Source organism: Sorex araneus, chromosome 3 (assembly GCF_027595985.1).
Source record: "Sorex araneus isolate mSorAra2 chromosome 3, mSorAra2.pri, whole genome shotgun sequence".
In the NCBI taxonomy this organism is placed as follows: Eukaryota; Metazoa; Chordata; class Mammalia; order Eulipotyphla; family Soricidae; genus Sorex; species Sorex araneus.
The window spans coordinates 220,784,094-220,802,279 of NC_073304.1; the positions used below are offsets into that span (position 1 = coordinate 220,784,094).

Genomic DNA, 18,186 nt, shown 5'->3' on the forward strand with positions numbered 1-18,186 from the left:
AGGCGGCCCCAAGAGAAACAAAAAAGCTTCCCTTGGCGGAACACCCAGGAAATGGGTGGAAAACTCCTTCAATGAGGAGTCCTCCTCCATCCAGGAGCACGGGGCGGTGGTGTCCACCACCTGGAGCAGTTCTCCGTGGGCAGCCCGTCTGCCGCCACTTCTCCGAAAATCCCAGCCGAGGCGAAAAACAAACCCAAAGACTCGAAAAACACGCTCCTCATTTTGGAAGACGCAGACGCTCGAGTTCGGAACATGAAGTTTCCCAGCCCCGTGTCACACACTGAAAAAAATTACCGTTTTCATAAATCTTACTCTCGGCTTTGCCCAGAATGCCCAAAGCCAGAGTGAGTACAGAGACGAAGGAATCAGCACCCGAGAGGCCGGTGCGAGTCGCCAAGCGGCCTCCTTTCGCTGCGGTGAGAACCTCATCAAGTCCCCGCCAAGAGAGGAGTCTCTGTCTTGGAGAGATCAGGACGAACCTTGGCTCCAGTCCTTTCAACCTTCACACTCATCTGCAGGAAAGAAGACCGCAGAAAGCACGCATGCTGCAAATGGGGCCAACACCAGAGGCATCGCGCTGCCAGAGAAAACCGTCGGTAGCAAAGGCACCGCCCATGAGAAGGACGCCGGGATGCCGGGCAACCTCGTGCCGGCTGTCAAGCAGTCCAGCGAGACGCAGTGGGAATATCACAACGTGGCCACCGACATCGTCTCTGCCACACAGAAACCACACCCCGGAGACCAACTGGACATGCAACTCATCCAGCAGCTGTGGTCCCTCATCCCCAACAGTGACGTGAGGAAGCTCATTGCTCACGAGATCCGGACTCTGAAATGGACCGCTCTGAGCCCCAGGTGAGGCTGGCGTGTGCCAAGCTCCTCTCCGGAACCGGCCTCCTGATGAAGCGTCTCAGTGAGCAGCAGGAAGTAAAGGTTCCCGAGGCAGAATGGGATACAGACCAGTGGAAGACTGAGAACTACATCAGTGAGAGAAGGAAGACCAGGGTGAGCAGAACAGCCAGAGGCAAGTGAAGTGAGAACAGATTTCTTTCTTTCTTTCTTTCTTTCTTTCTTTCTTTCTTTCTTTCTTTCTTTCTTTCTTTCTTTCTTTCTTTCTTTCTTTCTTTCTTTCTTTCTTTCTTTCTTTCTTTCTTTCTTTCTTTCTTTCTTTCTTTCTTTTTTAAATTTTTTATTGAATCACCATGTGGAAAGTTACAAAGTTCTCAGGTTTATGTCTCAGTTATACAATACTCAAACACCCATCCCTTCACCCGTGCCCATATTCTACCACCAAAGACCCCAGTATACCTCCCACCCCCCCGCCCCCCGCCCCCATCCCTGCCTGCTTAGTTGATAAATTTCACTTCATTTTCACTTTACCTTGATTACATTCCATATTTCAACACAACATTCAGTATTGTTGGAGTTTTCACCCAAGAAAGACAGCCCTACTGCCAATGCAGCATTTGATAATTACTTTTCCATTGTTGAGACTGGAGAGATGTGGGGTCCCCCCTGCAGGCATCATCCTGTCCCGCAGGGAGGACCCTTCGTGGGGCTAAGGAGGGGACGTAACCGAATGAACAGACGCAGAGCCAGAAGGAGGAGGAGGAGCGAGAGAGAGAGTTTATTCACAGCAGTTGCAATACTTATACCTCTTGGTTGGGGGGGGGGGGGCGGTATGCATGCTTGGACCCCCATAGGAACAATAGTAAAATGCAGATCAGGCATGGGCATTGGGCAGATCAGGCATGGGCGTTGGCTAGTGAGAGAGGAATGGCGAACTGATAAGATCAGTAAGGTCAGCAGTGGTGACCTTGTTACAGGAATCCCAAGTAAGCCTCCACTTGACTAGAGGATAAGAGCCGGGCTTGTAAAATGGCTCCCTATAGAGAGATATGAAGTCCCGTTGTTTCAAGTACATAGAATTTTTCCCCCCTCCTTCCTGCGCCACCAAGTTCATGCCTGCTTAATGAATAGTCCTCATATTATGGCTGACACCACGCCACCCGACGAGAAAAAAGGATATTTCCAGTTCTCAGCCGGCGTGGGGCTATGGCTTAGTTTAGTCTAGAGACATGGTTGCAAGTAGTTTCTGGAACCGGAAGTAGTCTAGTTAGGCTCTGGATTCTGGTTGATCAGCAGCATCGCAACCACACAAAAGTGTGGCCACCCGGGTCGAGTCTTGGCGGAGCATGCACTGGTATGGGCCTGAGACTTCCCAAGCATCCCGCTGTTCCAAGTATATAGTTGTTTTTTTTTTCCCCCTCCCATTCCCGCGCCTCTAAGTTTGTGCCTGCTTAATAGACTTCATAATATGGTGGACACCACACCGAGTTTCTCCCAGAAAAGGGAAAAGAATCGAGAAAGAAGGATATTTCCTCACCTCAGCCGGTATGGGGCTTTGGCTTAGTTCACAGTCTAAAGAAATAACTGCTACTTTGATTACCTTGAATACTTCAACAACAAACTCAGTACTATTGATTGGAGTTTCCCCCTACAGTAAGACCTGCTAAAAAGGAACCTTTTCACGTTGCTGACAATCAAGAGATATTAGGTCACGTGGCTGCAACAGCAGCCTCGAGGTTTTGGATTTCTATATGAAGTCCAGGGAAAATTCTTTTGGTAATTGCATCACTGCAATCTTTTACTTCCCTTTTGTGGTGCTCACATGATGGAGGAGGCTGGAGAGAAGAACCATGCCCCGCTGGAGGCGCATGGGCCAGTAGCTCCGATCACACAATTTGGAGGCATTTTGGGAGCGCTGCTCGTGTCCAAAGTAGTTCAGTTGCCTCCAGGGTCGAGCTCCTGCGGTGGCAGAAAGGAACGTACCTACATGGCCCTGTGCTTAAATATCGGCACAGGGCGGATCTGGAAATCCTGCCCCCTCGGCTTTCCCGGGCTTCCCGTGGGTACCTGCATACTCTAAAAACCGGCAGTTGCCTCGCTGCGTTCAATAAGAACGAGTTGAGAGAGAAAAGACCGTACCCCGCTGGAGGCACATGGGCCAGTAGCTCCAATCACACAGTTTGGAGGCATTTTGGGGGCGCTGCTCGTGTCCAAAGTAGTTCAGTTGCCTCCGGGGTCAAGCTCGTGCGGCGGCAGACTCTTTCTTTCTTTCTTTCTTTCTTTCTTTCTTTCTTTCTTTCTTTCTTTCTTTCTTTCTTTCTTTCTTTCTTTCTTTCTTTCTTTCTTTCTTTCTTTCTTTCTTTCTTCATTCCTTTCTCTTTCTTTCTTTCCTTTTTTCTTTCTTCCTTTCTTTTTCTTTCCTTCTTTCTTTCTTTTTTTTTTAAAAAATAATAACCACTTTATTATGCTTGACTTTAGATATCAAAATTACTAGAGGACAAATACACAAACAATACAAATGTATCAGTATACAAGGCAATTTGAATGGAATTACAAAACTACCTGTATTAACAATGGTGTAATGGATGAATAAAACAGTATAATTAAAGTCATAAACAATCTATGCAAATATACTTTGCTACGCACTATAATTGTAACCAAATAATCTTCTAAAGCTATTTTGAACCAGAGAGATAGCTCAACGAGCTAGAGTGAATTCTTTGTATGTAGGAGGCCCAGGTTCTATCTCCAGCCCCAAGGACCCCCCACCCAAAACAGTACCTATAGTGAGTCCAAGTGCAAAGCAGAGAGTAGCCTTTAAATGACATCGGGATTGATGTCTTACCACTCCCATGATCTCAGTTGAAACAATGATAATTGATATTTATCAAGAAACCATGATATTTCATTCAATAATTAAAGTGATTTTCATGCTCCCTCTCTTTTTGAGATAACTCCTCATGAGAAAACTGCAGAACAAACAGGTTGAATTCTCAGGATCACCAGAAGATTTCATATGTAAAACTAAATGCTCTCTTTTGAGGAAAGTCTTGAAATTGTTACCAGAAAGTCAGAAGGACATTTTAAAACCAAGGTCTGGGCTACAGAGATAGCTCAAGGAGATTGGGTGTCATGTTTAATGTCCCTAGTTACAGTCAGGTACCACATGGTTTGTTGAGCATCATTGGGAAAGACTCAATGGCTCTTAGCACCCAGCCATGCAGCATTGAGTTGTCCAGGTGGGCACCAAATTGTTAGAACCATACTGCTTACTAAGTATCCCTGTGAGTTCACCTAGGTTCTGAACATTGCAGGGAAGCCTCTGAACCCTCCAGAAGGTAAGGCCTGTTTGTTTGAAACAAAATGATTGAAATTCAGGATATATAAATTCAGGGAGAAATTTAAAAGGTGCCCCAAGTCAGATGTTTATGTTTTTATTGGTTTTGGTGTTTTGTTGCAGTTTTGGTCTTTGGGTCCCACCCAGCTATGCTCAGGGCTTACTCCTGGCTTTGCGCTGACCTTCCTTCTTTCTTTCTTCCTTTCTCTCTTTCTTTCATTCTTTCCTTCTTTCTTTCTTCCTTCCTTCCCTTCTTTCTTTCTTTCTCTTTCTTTCTTTCTTCCTTTCTTTCTTCCTTTCTCTTTCTTTCCTTTCTTTCTTCCTTTCTCTCTTTCTTTCTCTCTCCTTTCTTTCTTTCCTTCTTTCTTTCTTCCTTTCTCTCTTTCTCTCTCTTTCTTTCTCTCTCTCTTTCTTTCTTTCTTCCTTTATTTCTTCCTTCCTCTTTCTTTCTTTCCTTCTTTCTTTCTTCCTATCTCTCTTTCTCTCTTTCTTTCTCTCTCTTTCTGTCTCTCTTTCTTTCTTCCTTTCTTTCTTCCTTTCTCTTTCTTTCTTTCCTTCTTTCTTTCTTCCTTTCTCTCTTTCTCTCTCTCTTTCTTTCTTTCTTTCTTTCTTTCTTTCTTTCTTTCTTTCTTTCTTTCTTTCTTTCTTTCTTTCTTTCTTTCTTTCTTTCTTTCTTTCTTTCTTTCTTTCTTTCTCTCTCTCTTTCTTTCTTTCACGAAGAGGCCTATGCTGAGTGAACAGAACAGCCAGAGGCAAATGAAGTGAAAACAGATTTCTTTCTTTCTCTTTCTTTCTTTCTTCCTTTCTTTCTTCCTTTCTCTTTCTTTCCTTTCTTTCTTCCTTTCTCTCTTTCTTTCTCTCTCCTTTCTTTCTTTCCTTCTTTCTTTCTTCCTTTCTCTCTTTCTCTCTCTTTCTTTCTCTCTCTCTTTCTTTCTTTCTTCCTTTATTTCTTCCTTCCTCTTTCTTTCTTTCCTTCTTTCTTTCTTCCTATCTCTCTTTCTCTCTTTCTTTCTCTCTCTTTCTGTCTCTCTTTCTTTCTTCCTTTCTTTCTTCCTTTCTCTTTCTTTCTTTCCTTCTTTCTTTCTTCCTTTCTCTCTTTCTCTCTCTCTTTCTTTCTTTCTTTCTTTCTTTCTTTCTTTCTTTCTTTCTCTCTCTCTTTCTTTCTTTCACGAAGAGGCCTATGCTGAGTGAACAGAACAGCCAGAGGCAAATGAAGTGAAAACAGATTTCTTTCTTTCTTTCTTTCTTTCTTTCTTTCTTTCTTTCTTTCTTTCTTTCTTTCTTTCTTTCTTTCTTTCTTTCTTTCTTTCTTTCTTTCTTTCTTTCTTTCTTTTATTCTTTCATTCCTTTCTTTCTTTCTCTTTCTTTCTTTCCTTTTTTCTTTCTTCCTTTCTCTCTTTCTTTCTCTTTCTTTACTTCTTTCTTTCTTCCCTTCTTTCTTTCTTCCTTTCTTCCTTCCTTTCTTTCTTCCTTTCTCTCTTTCTTCTTTCTCTCTTTCTTCCTTTCATGGAGAGGCTCATGCTGAGTGAAATAAGTCAGAAGAAGGACAGACATAGAATGATTGGGCTCATTTATGGGACGTAAAAAAAAGTAAAAAGATAGTATGAGATTAACACCCAAGGACAGTTAGCAACAAGGGCCAGGATGAATGGCCCGTGGTTGGAAGCCTGCCTCAAGGGCTGGGAGAGAGGGCAGCTGGGATAGAGAAGGGATCAAGATAACAATGATAGTTGGAAGGGATCACTCTGGATGGGAGATGTGTGCTGAAAGTGGGTAAAGGATGAAACATGATGACACTGGTGGGGGGAGGGGTGTTCTAGCATTGTATGGCTGAAGCTGGATCACAATCAGGAAAGCTTTGAAACTCTATCTCACAGTGACCAGGCTCAAGGGTTTCCGGGCTCTCAGGCCATGCCATGAAAGAGCACAAGCAGGAAGACCACGGTCTCCTTCCTGACTCTCCCTCTCTTGCTCGCTCTCTTTTTTCATGGCCACACAACTTTTTTTTTAATTCAGAAAGTTCACTGTCATCCCGTTGCTCATCGATTTGTTTGAGCGGGCACCAGTAACGTCTCTCATTGAGAGACTTATTGTTACTGTTTTTGGCATATCCAATACGCACGGGTAGCTTGCCAGGCTCTGCCCTGCGGGCTCCAAACTCTCAGTAGCTTGCCGGGCTCTCGGAGAGGGGCGGAGGAATCGAACACGGGTTGGCCTCGTGAAAGGCGAAAGCCCAACCACTGTGCTATCGCTCCAGCCCCAGAATGTTAGGTTACCATATTATTTTATTATTACTTCCCTGCTTTTAATTGATTCACCGTGAGATAGTTACAAAGCTTTCATGTTTGACCTTCGGTCATATAATCATCAAACACCCATCCGTTCACTAATGCACATTTTCCACCATCAAAATCCCCAGTATTCCCCCCAAACCCCATTCCAACCCCTCCCCTGCCTGGTGGTAAACAATTTCCCCCATACTCTCTCTCTACTTTGGTTACATCCGATATTTAGACACCAGTCCCACCATGACTCAAACCTGCCAGAAAGACAATGCTAGAATTTCATGGCATTCCTATACACAAATAACGAGAGGAGAAAAAAGTGATATGAAAAAGGCAACCCCGGGGCTGGAGCGATAGCACAGCGGGTAGGGCATTTGCCTTGCACGTGGCCGACCCGGGTTTGATTCCCAGCATCCCATATGGTCCCCTGAGCCCGCCAGGAGTAATTTCTGAGTGCAAGCCAGGAGTAACCCCTGTGCATCGCCAGGTGTGACCCAAAAAAGCAAAAAAGAAAAAGAAAAAGAAAAAGGCAACCTCATTCACAATCATGCCTCAGAAAATCAAATACCTTGGAATCAGCTTAACTAAGGAGGTAAAGGAACTGTACAAAGAAAACTACAAAACACTATTTCAAAAATAAAAGAGAACACAAGTAAATGGAAACACATCTCCTGTTCATGGATTCGGAGAATTAACAATGTCGAAATGGCAGTGCTCCCCAAAGTATTATACAGATTCAGTGCGATCCCTATATGGGTACCTGTCCCAAGAGTGCACTCGCCCCTCGGCGAGCTTTAGTTTTTTTACAAGTACCCATGTCATTCTTCAAAGACATGAATCAAACACTCCTGAAATTCATATGGAACAACAAGCACCACAAATAGCTAAAGCAATTCTCCAGAAGAAGAAGATGGGAGAGGGCATCACCTTCCCAAACTTCAAACTGTACTTCAAAGCAGTAATAATTAAAACAGCATGGTATTGGGACAAAAGTAGACCCGCAGACCAGTGGAATAGGATTGAACATCCTTACACATACCCTCAAATATATGAGCATATAATCTATGATAACAGCAAGAAATGAGAAGTAGAGAGAGGAAAGTCTCCTTAACAAATGATGCTGGCAAAACTGGACAACCACATGCCAAACAATGGGTTCAGACCTCTACTTAACACCATGCACAAAAATCACATCAAAGTGGATTAAAGAGCTCAACATCAGACCCGAATCCATAAGGTACATTGAGGAAAAGGTCGGCAAAACCCTCTACGACATTGAAGCCAAAGGTATGTTCAAGAACAAAATGCCATTGACCAAACAAGTGGAAACAGAGATGAACAAATGGGACTATCTTAAGCTACTAAGTTTCTGTACCTCAAAGAAACCGTGACCAGAATACAAAGACAGTCTACAGAATGGGAATCCAGTTTAATTCCAGGTTTAACCTTTTTCATTTGTTTGTTTTAGTTAGGGGGCACACACAGAGGTGCTCAGGGCCTACTCCCAGCTCAGTGCTCAGGGGTGGCTCCTGGAGCTGCTTGGAGTTGAGGACTCGGAGGTACCATCTGCTGCCAGAGATGAAATCTCATCTCCCAAGCATGTACCATGTGCCCCAGACTGTTAAACTCTCCCTCTGGTCCCTCTGTTTAGTCTCTTGAGTACTACCACATTCTGAAAAACTAAAAGGTACAGTATGTTTTTCCACCTCTTCGCCACCAATTTTGATTGTCTGCCTCTTTCATTGCTGCCAGCCTCCTGGTGAAAAGGGACAGCTCGACCTGGTTTGGTGTGTTTTTTCTTTTTGTTTTTAACTTAACTTTTTTTTTTATTTTATTTTCCCTTACCTTATATAGACACTGTGGCTTACAAAATTGTTCATGATGATTTGTTACAGACATTCAATTCCACCATCACTGCACCTTCCCACCACAAATGATCTCCAGTTTTTCCAATCATCCCTTCAGCCTATCCCCAAAGCAGGTACTCAGTAATTTATTTTATATTGCTTCTTATAATTTGCTAAAAGAATAATGAAAAAATATTTCCTCAGAAGAAAATTAGTGAAGATTGTGTATCTCACCCTGAAGCTATTTTTTTAGTTATTTTTAGTTTTGGGTGTTTTTTTGTTTTTTGTTTTTGCCTTTTGGGTCACACTTGGCGATGGACAGGGGTTACTTCTGGCTCTACACTCAGGAATTTCTGCTGTTGGTGCTCAGGGGACCATATGGGATGCTGGGACTTGAACCTGGGTTGGTCGCGTACAAAGAAAATTCCCTACCTGCTGTGCTATCATTCCAGCCCCTTACCCTGTAGCTATTAAGCAATTGTACAAGACATTGCTAAGATGTTGTTATAGGGTATGCTTTCTATGTTGGTACTTTCCTAATCAAGATTGGATGCCTTCTACTTTACATCCCACCCAGTCTGGTGTGCTACTCCTGGCTAATCAGTGTTTTATAGTTTGAGTTGTCACGTGGCTGCAATGCCCCTGTGCATTCCAGTAAGTCCAAAGTTTTCAAGGGTGTGATAGAGGTGGAGTGAAATTTTTAACTGCTCATCTAGCCAAGGCATGCGATTCCGTGCCAGAGCGAAAGAATGAGGTCCTTTTGTGCCAGAGACCACCAGTGTGACAGTGATCCTCAAGGGTCTCCAGAGCTATGCCTAGTGATGCTTAGAGTCACATGGTGCCCGGCGTCCAATCCAGGCCTGGTATGCACCACGGCCCCTAAACTTGGTCTTTATCATTTGCCACATAAATGTTTTCAGTTTATTTCAGTTTTGGGACCATACCCGGTGGCACTTAGGGCTTACTCCTGGCTCTGTGCTCAGGGGTCACTTCTGGCTGAACACCGGAGACCATATATGGTGCTGGGGATCGAACCCAGGCTGTTCATATGCAAGGCAAATGGCTTACCCCCGTCCCATAGCTCCATGAAAAGTTTTGAGTTTTGATGTAGTCCAGTGTCTATTTCCTTTTCTCACTTTGGGTTTGAGTGTTTGTAATTAAGATCCTAATTGCCAGGTGTAAGGTCATGAAAATTTATTTCTGTGCTTTTTCTCGGGAACGTGATTATTTGCTTTGGACTAGTTGTATAGGGAGACGACTCTTGGCTCTCTGTTTGGGGGTCACCCTGGCGATGCTGAGGGGAACCTGCCATGCTGGGGATCAAACTGGGCTTCCCCTGTACAACTCATGCATTCAGTCTTCTGGGCAGCCCTCTGGCCCACCGCTTCATAGTTACGAAGTTAGCTCTTATTTTTAGATCCATGAGTCGCTTGAGCTCGCTTCTATGTCTGTTGTAAAAGGCCCAGCGTCCGCTTACCCCTGCCCAGTCACTGAAGTCTGTTTTTCCTGCCTCTTCCTCGCCCCCTTAACATTTCTCTGTATTTACAGTTCCCTTATTTTTGTGTACACCTCAGTAATATTTACATAGGGCATATACTCTGTGGCTACTTTCTGTATCCAATTCTGGAACATTTGTAGCCCACGACAACAGTGGTTTCCCAACCCGGGGTCTGTGGGTAGGTGCCAACCTGTCCTGCCAGAAGGTTTCTGCCACTTTGTGACAAGTGCTGGCCACTTTCCATGTGGCAAACCAGAGGCACGATTTTCACTTTGTAATGTTAGACTTTAAAATGAATCCACAAAGTGACATTATAAATAATGCCTTTTGTTCCTGCCTTGTTGGTCTGCAAAAGATCACTCCCCTTTTCGCTGGTTCCACAGAAAAGGGTTGAAAACCACTGGCCCCCTGCCTTGGTTGTAACTGCCGGGCTTTGGACTATGTGCAGGACAGCTGTCGGCCCACCAATGTGACAAGGTCGAAGAACGCTGCTCTCGAAGGTTCCCTCCCCCACACAGAAAACACACTCTGACTGATCCCTTTTCCCCGGATGGCAGCACACAGAGTCTACTGTTTATGCCTGACATCTTCGGCTGAGTGAAATGACCGGGATCCACCTGTAAATACAGCAGGAGGCTGCGCTTGTCAGTTTTCCCTCTGTGCAGTAGTATCTATCCCCTAGGAATACTCTAGCCAAATGTATTATCCATTCTTTCCTTAACAGGCAGTTGGATTATTTCCAGGGTTAGGTTATTATGAAGAAAGCTTCAGAGGTGGACATTGGTTGTTGTTCTGTTGACACAGCCAGGTGTGTGGTCTGGGACTGAGGATTGGGTCCCCACATCCAACATGCCAAGCATGCGCTCCAGCCCTTTCGACTCTCTCCCCAGCCCAGCTTTTGTGTTTTGTCATAGTGGCCATCCACGTGGGGCTGGGGCTGATAGTGCCTGAAGTCCCCGTGCATCGCTGCTCATCCTGACTCTGCAGGCCTGATGCTCTGGCACCAAGAGGTGTGGTACTTGACCCTGACGAGACAGGCCTGGAGGTGTTTGAGTCCGCGAGAACTCCTCCTGACTGTGCATGGGAGAGCACACGAGTTGGCCATGGAACACCCGCCTTGCACATGCCAGCCCTATGCTCCACTGCTGAGCCCTACCCTGGCCAAGTCTAAAACCTGAGAGCCACTGGTTTTTGCTTCTTTACCAAAAAGAAGATGGTGGCTGGAGAGAGAGTGCAGCCGGTAGCCAGTCCAGAAACTAGCTGGAGGCACTGGGATGGGGGAAGCCCAGCACAGGCCCTGTTGGGAAAGTTCTTAGAGCCACTCCCTCCCTGCCCCCATTCGTTTTCCTTGGGGAGTTGTGCCAGTGACTCTGGCAGGTTTTTTCAAAGGCTGTGCTGTGAATGGACCCCAGTGGCCACCCAGATTGACATGCTGTCCCCGTCACCAGCGAGGAAGCACCTGTGGGTCTGAGGGTGGAAGCCCAGAAGGCTTAGCTGAGGCTCCCCAGTGCCTGACTGAGCAGAAGGGATGAGGAAGTGGTGAGGAGGGAAGATGAACTAAGACTCGGGGAGATGGGCAGCATACTGAAGATGTGGCGACAGAGGAAGGAGCAGTGGGCAGGAACTGACAGTGCCTAGCGAGCTTCGACTCATAGGGCCTGGGATTTTCTGGTTCTTTCTTGGAAACAGTGTGGAGAAACCCTGGGTTGGTTGCAGTAAGAGACCCACTTAAGCTAGAGGAGGGAGAGCACGAGGAGTCTTTTTTTACAAATTGTATTTAATTTACTCATTTATTTTGTTTTTTACATCACACCAAGCAGTGCTCAAAGGTTACTACTGGCTCTGCACTCAGGAATTACTCCTGGCAGTGCTCTGGGGACTGTATGGGATGCACAGGATCAAACTTGGGTCGGCCACATGCAAGGCAAATGCCCTACCTATTGTACTATCTCTCTGACCCCCAAAATGAGCAGTCTTGCAGAGCCCAGTCAAGGGGCTCAGGGGAACCTTGGGAAGCAAGTGGAAATAAATCTGCAAAGCTGCAAAGTGTTTGCAGGAGGAGCCAGAGCCACCGTGTGTAAGGAGCTTCCTTGGCATGCAGCTGACCCGGGTTTGATCCCCAGCATCCTTTAAGGTCCCCTGAGGCTGGCAGGAGTAATTCCTGAGTGCAGAGCCAGCCAGGTGGGACCAAAAACCTGACTCAGCCTGCTGCTTCTTCGCTGGGAACCAGGCTCCACAGCACCCCCTGCACTCCAGCTTTCTCCACTCCTGATGGGCCCCTCAAGTTCCACCACTAAAGTCTTAAGCAGCCATGAGGGTGGCTTTGGTCCAGCCTAAGTACCTGGGATGCAAAGTCCGCTGGATCAGCTCTTGGTTCCATAATTGGAGCCATGGGAGCATTTGCACCAAACAATCGTGTCTGTTCACAGCTAGCCACGCAACATTTTCAGTGGAAAAAGAAATGTCCCATTCCCCAGAGCGGTAGACACCCTCACACAGTCAGCTCAGCCATGGAGAGTGTTCCCATGGTTACTGAACTTCACTGCCCTTCACGGTGAAGAGATAAATTAATTGTAGAACCGCTGTCCTCTCCGGGTGACTGTGCGGTGTTGGGCAAACTCAGGTACCTCAGGGGTACTTATGACTGACTCTTTGGAGAGAGAGAGAGAGTCTGTGGGGCAAGGGTGGGGGCAACATTTTTCTTTAGTAACTCTCAGCTCAAGCAAACAGGGCCCATTCCTGTCATGGGAGAAAACTGTTTAAAATGTGGAAGCCCCCGAATGGGGGTAGAGCAAAGGCCACAGATGAGGGCAATTGACAGGAAGCATCAGAAGGGCCACAGGAGGCCGGAGCAGAGATCCACAAAGGAGACCCAAGGAGTGGGCACGGGACCTCACAGAGCACTGGGTCAGGATGGATGAAGCCAGAACCAGTGTTTTGTCCTACAGGCTGATGTGGAAGCTGCGCAGTGAGGGCTGACCACTCTCTTCCTGGGTGACAGAGTGTCCCCTGGAATGAGGCGGGGGAAGCCGGCCTGCTGTGGAGTTTTCCAGAACTATTCTAGCTCCTCACTTGGGGATTCTCCATTTCTTCTGTCCTTTGCTTTCATTCTCTGTCACTTTCTTCCCTTCCCCTTCACAAGCCAAATGGAGCCAGAGCCCCAGGACTACAGGGTTTCCAAGGGCTGCCTCCTCATTCCCATGCAAGTCCGGGCCCCTAGCTCCTGACTGTCATTCGTAAAACCAAGGCGACCCCAATGAAATGTCTATATTTGGGGGTTCATTAAAGTATTCCTTGTACGAAGAAAGCGTTCACATTTTCCTGATTGAATTTGAGTGTCAAGGGCAATCGGATCACTCAGGGTACTAAAAGAAAGATAAAACTATTGTCTGCGAATGTTCATTTTGAAGTAGAGACCTGTGTGAACAGTTTCACAGGGTATTGGGAGAGGCAGTGAACTCTGCAATTACTGGTTTGAAACAATATCAGACTCCAGGTAACATATCCAAAGCCAATCGTTTTTTATGGAGAGAGAAAGCTCGGGTACAGCTTAGTGATCTGGTATTGATTGAGGCATAGAAAATAGTGGTGGGTGGAGGAAGTGTGTCAGAATGCCAAAGATTTCAGCCTGCTCTGGAAGAATGAACTAGAATTCAGATCATCTTTACAAAGTCCTGGATAGGGCTGGAGCAATAGCACAGCAAATATTTGCCTTGCACGCGGCCAATCCAGGTTTGATTCCCAGCATCCCATATGGTCCTCTGAGCGCTGCCAGGACTAATTCCTGAGTGCATGAGCCAGGAGTAATCCCTGTGCATCACCAGGTGTGACACAAGAAAGCAAAAAAATATATTAAAAAGAGCTGGATGGAATCTATATCTCTGTTTTGTTTGGGGCAGGGCTATTTGGCACCACACCCAAATGTCTGGGGCTATTCCTGAATGTCTTGCTCAGGAGTGACCCCTTGGAGTGCTGGGGATACACTCCCAGTCATCAGCCAAAAAACAGGAACATTAATGATTAAGGTGATCCTTTCTAAAAAGACGAGGGTGGGGGGCTTCCAATATGTTCCTTTGTATTTGACATACTATTCCAAGGATCAGAGTTGGGTTGGCCACATGCAAGGCAAGTAGCTTACCCTCTGTCCTATCTATCTTACCCAAGATCTAACTTTTTTGTTTTTGCACCACACCCAGTGATGTTCAGGGATTACTCTTGACTGTGCATTCAGGAATCACTCTTGGCAGTGTTCAGGAGACCATATGGGATGCCGGGGAATGAACCAGGTCAGTCACATGCAAGGCAAGCACCCTACCACTGTCGATTTCATTTTCTTAGGAGGTGCCAATATGGAATAAAAACAGGGAAATTTTCAGAAAAGGATCAGATGGAGGCATGTCTTACATGTAGCAGCTATCAGTCTTGATAAAACTGGGGTGTGCCTTGAATCACTCATGTTCCTACTTCTGAGTCTTAACTACAGCAGCCATAAAATGAGAAATGATGATGTGGTAGTTTCTAGACATCTAGTTTCTAGAACAGAAATAACAAGATTAAAATTAAGACCATGATCAAAGATTTTCCATTTTTAAAGCAACTTTAAGACTAAAGGGAATCAATTAAAATATTTTTTAAATTCTTCTCTATAAAACAATTATTAGCATTGTAAAGAGGTCACACTTGACTAATGGACTCAGTTTTTGTCTTAGAAAAGAAGAACATTGGTTATATTATCCTTTATGTTTTTTGGGAGGGGCCAAACCTGGCAATGCTCAGGGGTTTCTCCTAGCTCTGCACTCAGGAATTACTCCTGGTGGTCCTCAGGGGACCATATGGGATGTTAGGGATTGAACCTGATCAGCTGCATGCAAGGCAAATAAATACTCTCCCTACTGTACTATTGCTATTGCTCTGACCCCTGATTATATTATCCTTTTTTTCAAGGACTAGGGAACGTTTCACAGATTGAATTTGGTGTTGTCCTGACTCTGCTGACCAGGATTCAATTTCCAGCTCCATAAATGGTCCCCCAAGCCCTGCCAGGGGTTCAGTTATGCCTGAGCACAAAGCCAGAAGTCAGCTTTGAGCATCACTGAGTGTGGTCCCAAAACAAATGAACACAGTTCCATCTGACACTAACATTTTTTTTTGACATTTTTCAGTCACAGGGGTTACTCCTGACTCTGCTCTCAGGAATTGCTCCTGGTGGTGCTCGGGGGACCATATGGGGTGCTGGGAATCAAAGCCGGGTCAGCCACATGCAATGCAAATGCCTTACCAGCTGTGCTGTCACTCCAGCTCCTGACAGTAATATTTTTGAATTACAGATGGGTAAGACCTGCTTGCCTTCTCAGGCCCTTTGCTCCACCAAATAGCAACAAGAAAGCTAAGAGTAGTCTCTCGGGTGGGCTGCAGTGATAGCACAGCGGTAGGGCGTTTGCCTTTCTCGTGGCAGACCGGTGTTTGATTCCTCTGCCCTCTCGGAGAGGCCACAAGCTACCGAGAGTATCGCTCCCACCTGGCAGAGCCTGGCAAGCTACCCATGGCATATTCGATATGCCAAAAGCAGCAACAAATAAGTCTCACAATGAGAGACGTTACTGGTGCCTGCTCGAAAATTGATGAGAAACGGGACCCACAACTTGAATCAACTCGATTCCCCAGTTTCTGCCCTGCTCTCAGCTCCCACATCATCCCAGCCCCACAAACACAACTTCACAATGGTCCAGTATCATGTGGGGTCGGGATGGGGTGAGGAGGAAGGAAATTGTTTTTTAAGGATTCAGGGGGACTACCAATCACAAAGATTTTTATGACTTGCCTCTTCCAGGGTAGTTTTCCACACAAAGTCAGTGCTCCTCATTTTCCAGTTTCACTAGGTGGTGCTCTCTGTCTGCTACCCAAGTGTCCAGGATGAACAAGAACCAGCTGCTTCCTAGAGGTCCTTGCCCCTAGGTCCTTAAATTAGCTCTCTGGTCTCTAATCCCGGGACTCAATGGTAACAAGATGACATACAATTTTCACACACTTTCCTCTAAGGAAACCGTTTTGCATCATGTTTAGTCAATTATTTATAACAAGCAATACAAAACAAATTCTTTAACATCTTTTTGGACAGAATTGGGTCGTGGTATGAAAACTCAAAATAAAGGTAGTTGGAAAGGTGTAACGGAGGTGGAACTGGTGTTGAAATATTGAACGTAACCAATTACTACGAACAACTCTTAGAACAAAAAAAGAAAGAAAATTAGCCATCTGGCCTCTTCAAGAAAGACTTGTGCTGATTGGACTCCATGGAGTTCTAAGGTGGGGATTTAGCACCTCGCCCTGCACACTGTGGGCTGTGGGCCTGGCCGCAGTAGCCCCGCCCCCAGCACGCCCCACCCCTCGGGCGCGCCCCCTTTGAAAAAGCGCAGGCGCAGTGCCGCCATGAGCCTGGTCACTCAGGCACAGTGAAGCCGAGGAGGGCTGAGGTGGTACCTTTCACGGTTCCCAGCAAGAGTGACAAAACCCTGTTGGTGTGGGAGCTGAGCCTTGACCCCACGGTCAAAGCCTTGCATGTGAGCCGGGTCCGGAGGGCAGGACGGGGTGTTCCGGGAAAGGCGACCCGCGAGCCCCACTTCCCGCCGTGGCCCCGCGCCCTGCACTGTGCCAAGGGAACCGTGGCTGTCAGCTCGCCGCGACACTTTCTGCTGCTGCACCTCGGCCCGTGGCCGTGCGACTCTGCTGCACCCGGGGCTTGCAGAGTGCAGCGTGCTGGGGATGTGGCCCCCCGCGCGGGGCCGGGGCGTGTGCGGGGAGGGTGGCCTCGCATGCCAGACTGTATGGTGGGTGACCGCGGCGGCCCCTCATCGTTCTCTGTCTGCAGCCTTTTCCCGCTTCGCCTTCTGTGTGCGGTGCGCGTCTTCCCCAACGCTGTGGCCGCCCCGCCGGTTTTTACGCAGCGGTCATTTTATTCTGCGCGCGCTGCTCACTCAGCCCAAGGGGCCTGCGGCCGGCAGCCGCTCTTCCAGTTCTCTCCGCTGAAGGTGGGTCGTCACTTGGCAGGGGCCCCGTGGGAAGCAGTGCTGGGCGGGGGCACCTTACACTGGCAGCTAGCCGCCCCCACCCACCAGCCTCCCGCTGCCTTGCAGAGTGTCCCCCAGAATCCGGGTAGCAGGCAGCCTGTCCCCCAGGGCTGCTGCTGCAGAAAGGCCAGGGCTGGTTGCAGGAAGAGACTCGCTGACAGGGTCAGAGCCAGTTCCCAGCCTCCTCTGGGCTTTGATGGGGTCCACGTGTGCGCTTGGCAGTCCTGTTGGCTGGAGGAACTCGTGGCCAGAGTCATCGCTCTGTCTTAAGCCAACCATTCCCGATGCCCAGCCCCAGTTCCCAGTTCCCACTGTAAACTTCCTTCCCTTGGCGTGCACCCCAGCTCCGTGGTCTCCAGCTCCAGAATTCCGTCTCACTTGGGCCTCATTTTAGTCCCATTCTTTTGTCTGGCCCATTTCCATTCTTCTGTGGTTCGTTTCAGTTTTGGTGGTGCAGGGTTGGGTGTGGAGGGGATGGGGGTAAGAACCTAGTGGTCTGCCGATCCGCTGTTTTCCCGTATATACCCCCCACACTTCCCATGCCTCTGAATATATGAATGAGAATTTTTTTTCAAACCTTTCACTTGATAATTCTAAACCTTCTCTGATTGACTCCCCGAACTGGCTTCTCACTCCTTGTCTTACAGCTCATTCTCACTCCCCGTCCTTTCCTCCATGCCTGCGCCTTCATCAGACATGAGAGCACCCCTCCGTGGTGACCATAGACTCAGCTGTTCAGATTAATCAGAGACTATGGAAATAATGCAGAAAAGTACCATGGCTTGAAAATAATGAGTATTAGTCTTTAGTATGAACATAATGTCTAAACTGTTTAAGGAACAAAGAAATAGGTCAGGAGTTAATGTGCTGACCTTGCTTGCTGCTAACCCAGTTCTATACCCAGCAACACATAGATTCCCCCAACCAACATGTGGAGTATACCCAGAGCACAGAGCTAGGAGTAACTGATTACTGCTGAGTATGGCTCTGAAACAAGAGCAACCACCAAAGTTTGCTTGATTTGCTCTTCACAGCCACTTTATGAAACTTGTATTGAGAAGTCTTGGTCGGCTGAATTAGATCTCTGTGGCAAGTCATTCCTATCCTTGAGTATGTCTCTTATGTCTTTAGGTTCGTCTCAGCAGACATAAACCACTTCAGCATTGGACACTTGCCCTAAAATGTTCCCAATGCCAGGAACTGGCAAAATGCTATCTTGGTTTCAATGGATGGTCTGAAAGGATTGTCAGCTTTGGAAGTGGAGATAGAGTTCAAGTGCAAAGCCTGTGCCCGCCGTGTTCAA

At 46.8% G+C, this 18,186-nt stretch overlaps 2 protein-coding genes across 2 annotated transcripts in view; both read left to right on the top strand.

The window, feature by feature from the left end:
* The window catches only part of LOC129403297 (leucine-rich repeat-containing protein 37A2-like), a 120,296-nt gene that overhangs the window by 44,046 nt on the left and 58,064 nt on the right, over nucleotides 1-18,186 (top strand). The gene's annotated exons all lie outside the window — the stretch shown is intronic.
* LOC129403296 (leucine-rich repeat-containing protein 37A3-like) lies at nucleotides 239-1,453 on the top strand. Its single transcript, XM_055129977.1, has one exon. It carries the CDS (start codon nucleotides 632-634, stop codon nucleotides 857-859), a length of 228 nt encoding a protein of 75 aa, XP_054985952.1. The 5' UTR covers nucleotides 239-631; the 3' UTR covers nucleotides 860-1,453.

Coding starts and splice junctions, on each gene's coding strand:
- LOC129403296 (XM_055129977.1), top strand. CDS start 632: ATGCCGGGCAACCTCGTGCCGGCTGTCAAGCAGTCCAGCGAGACGCAG.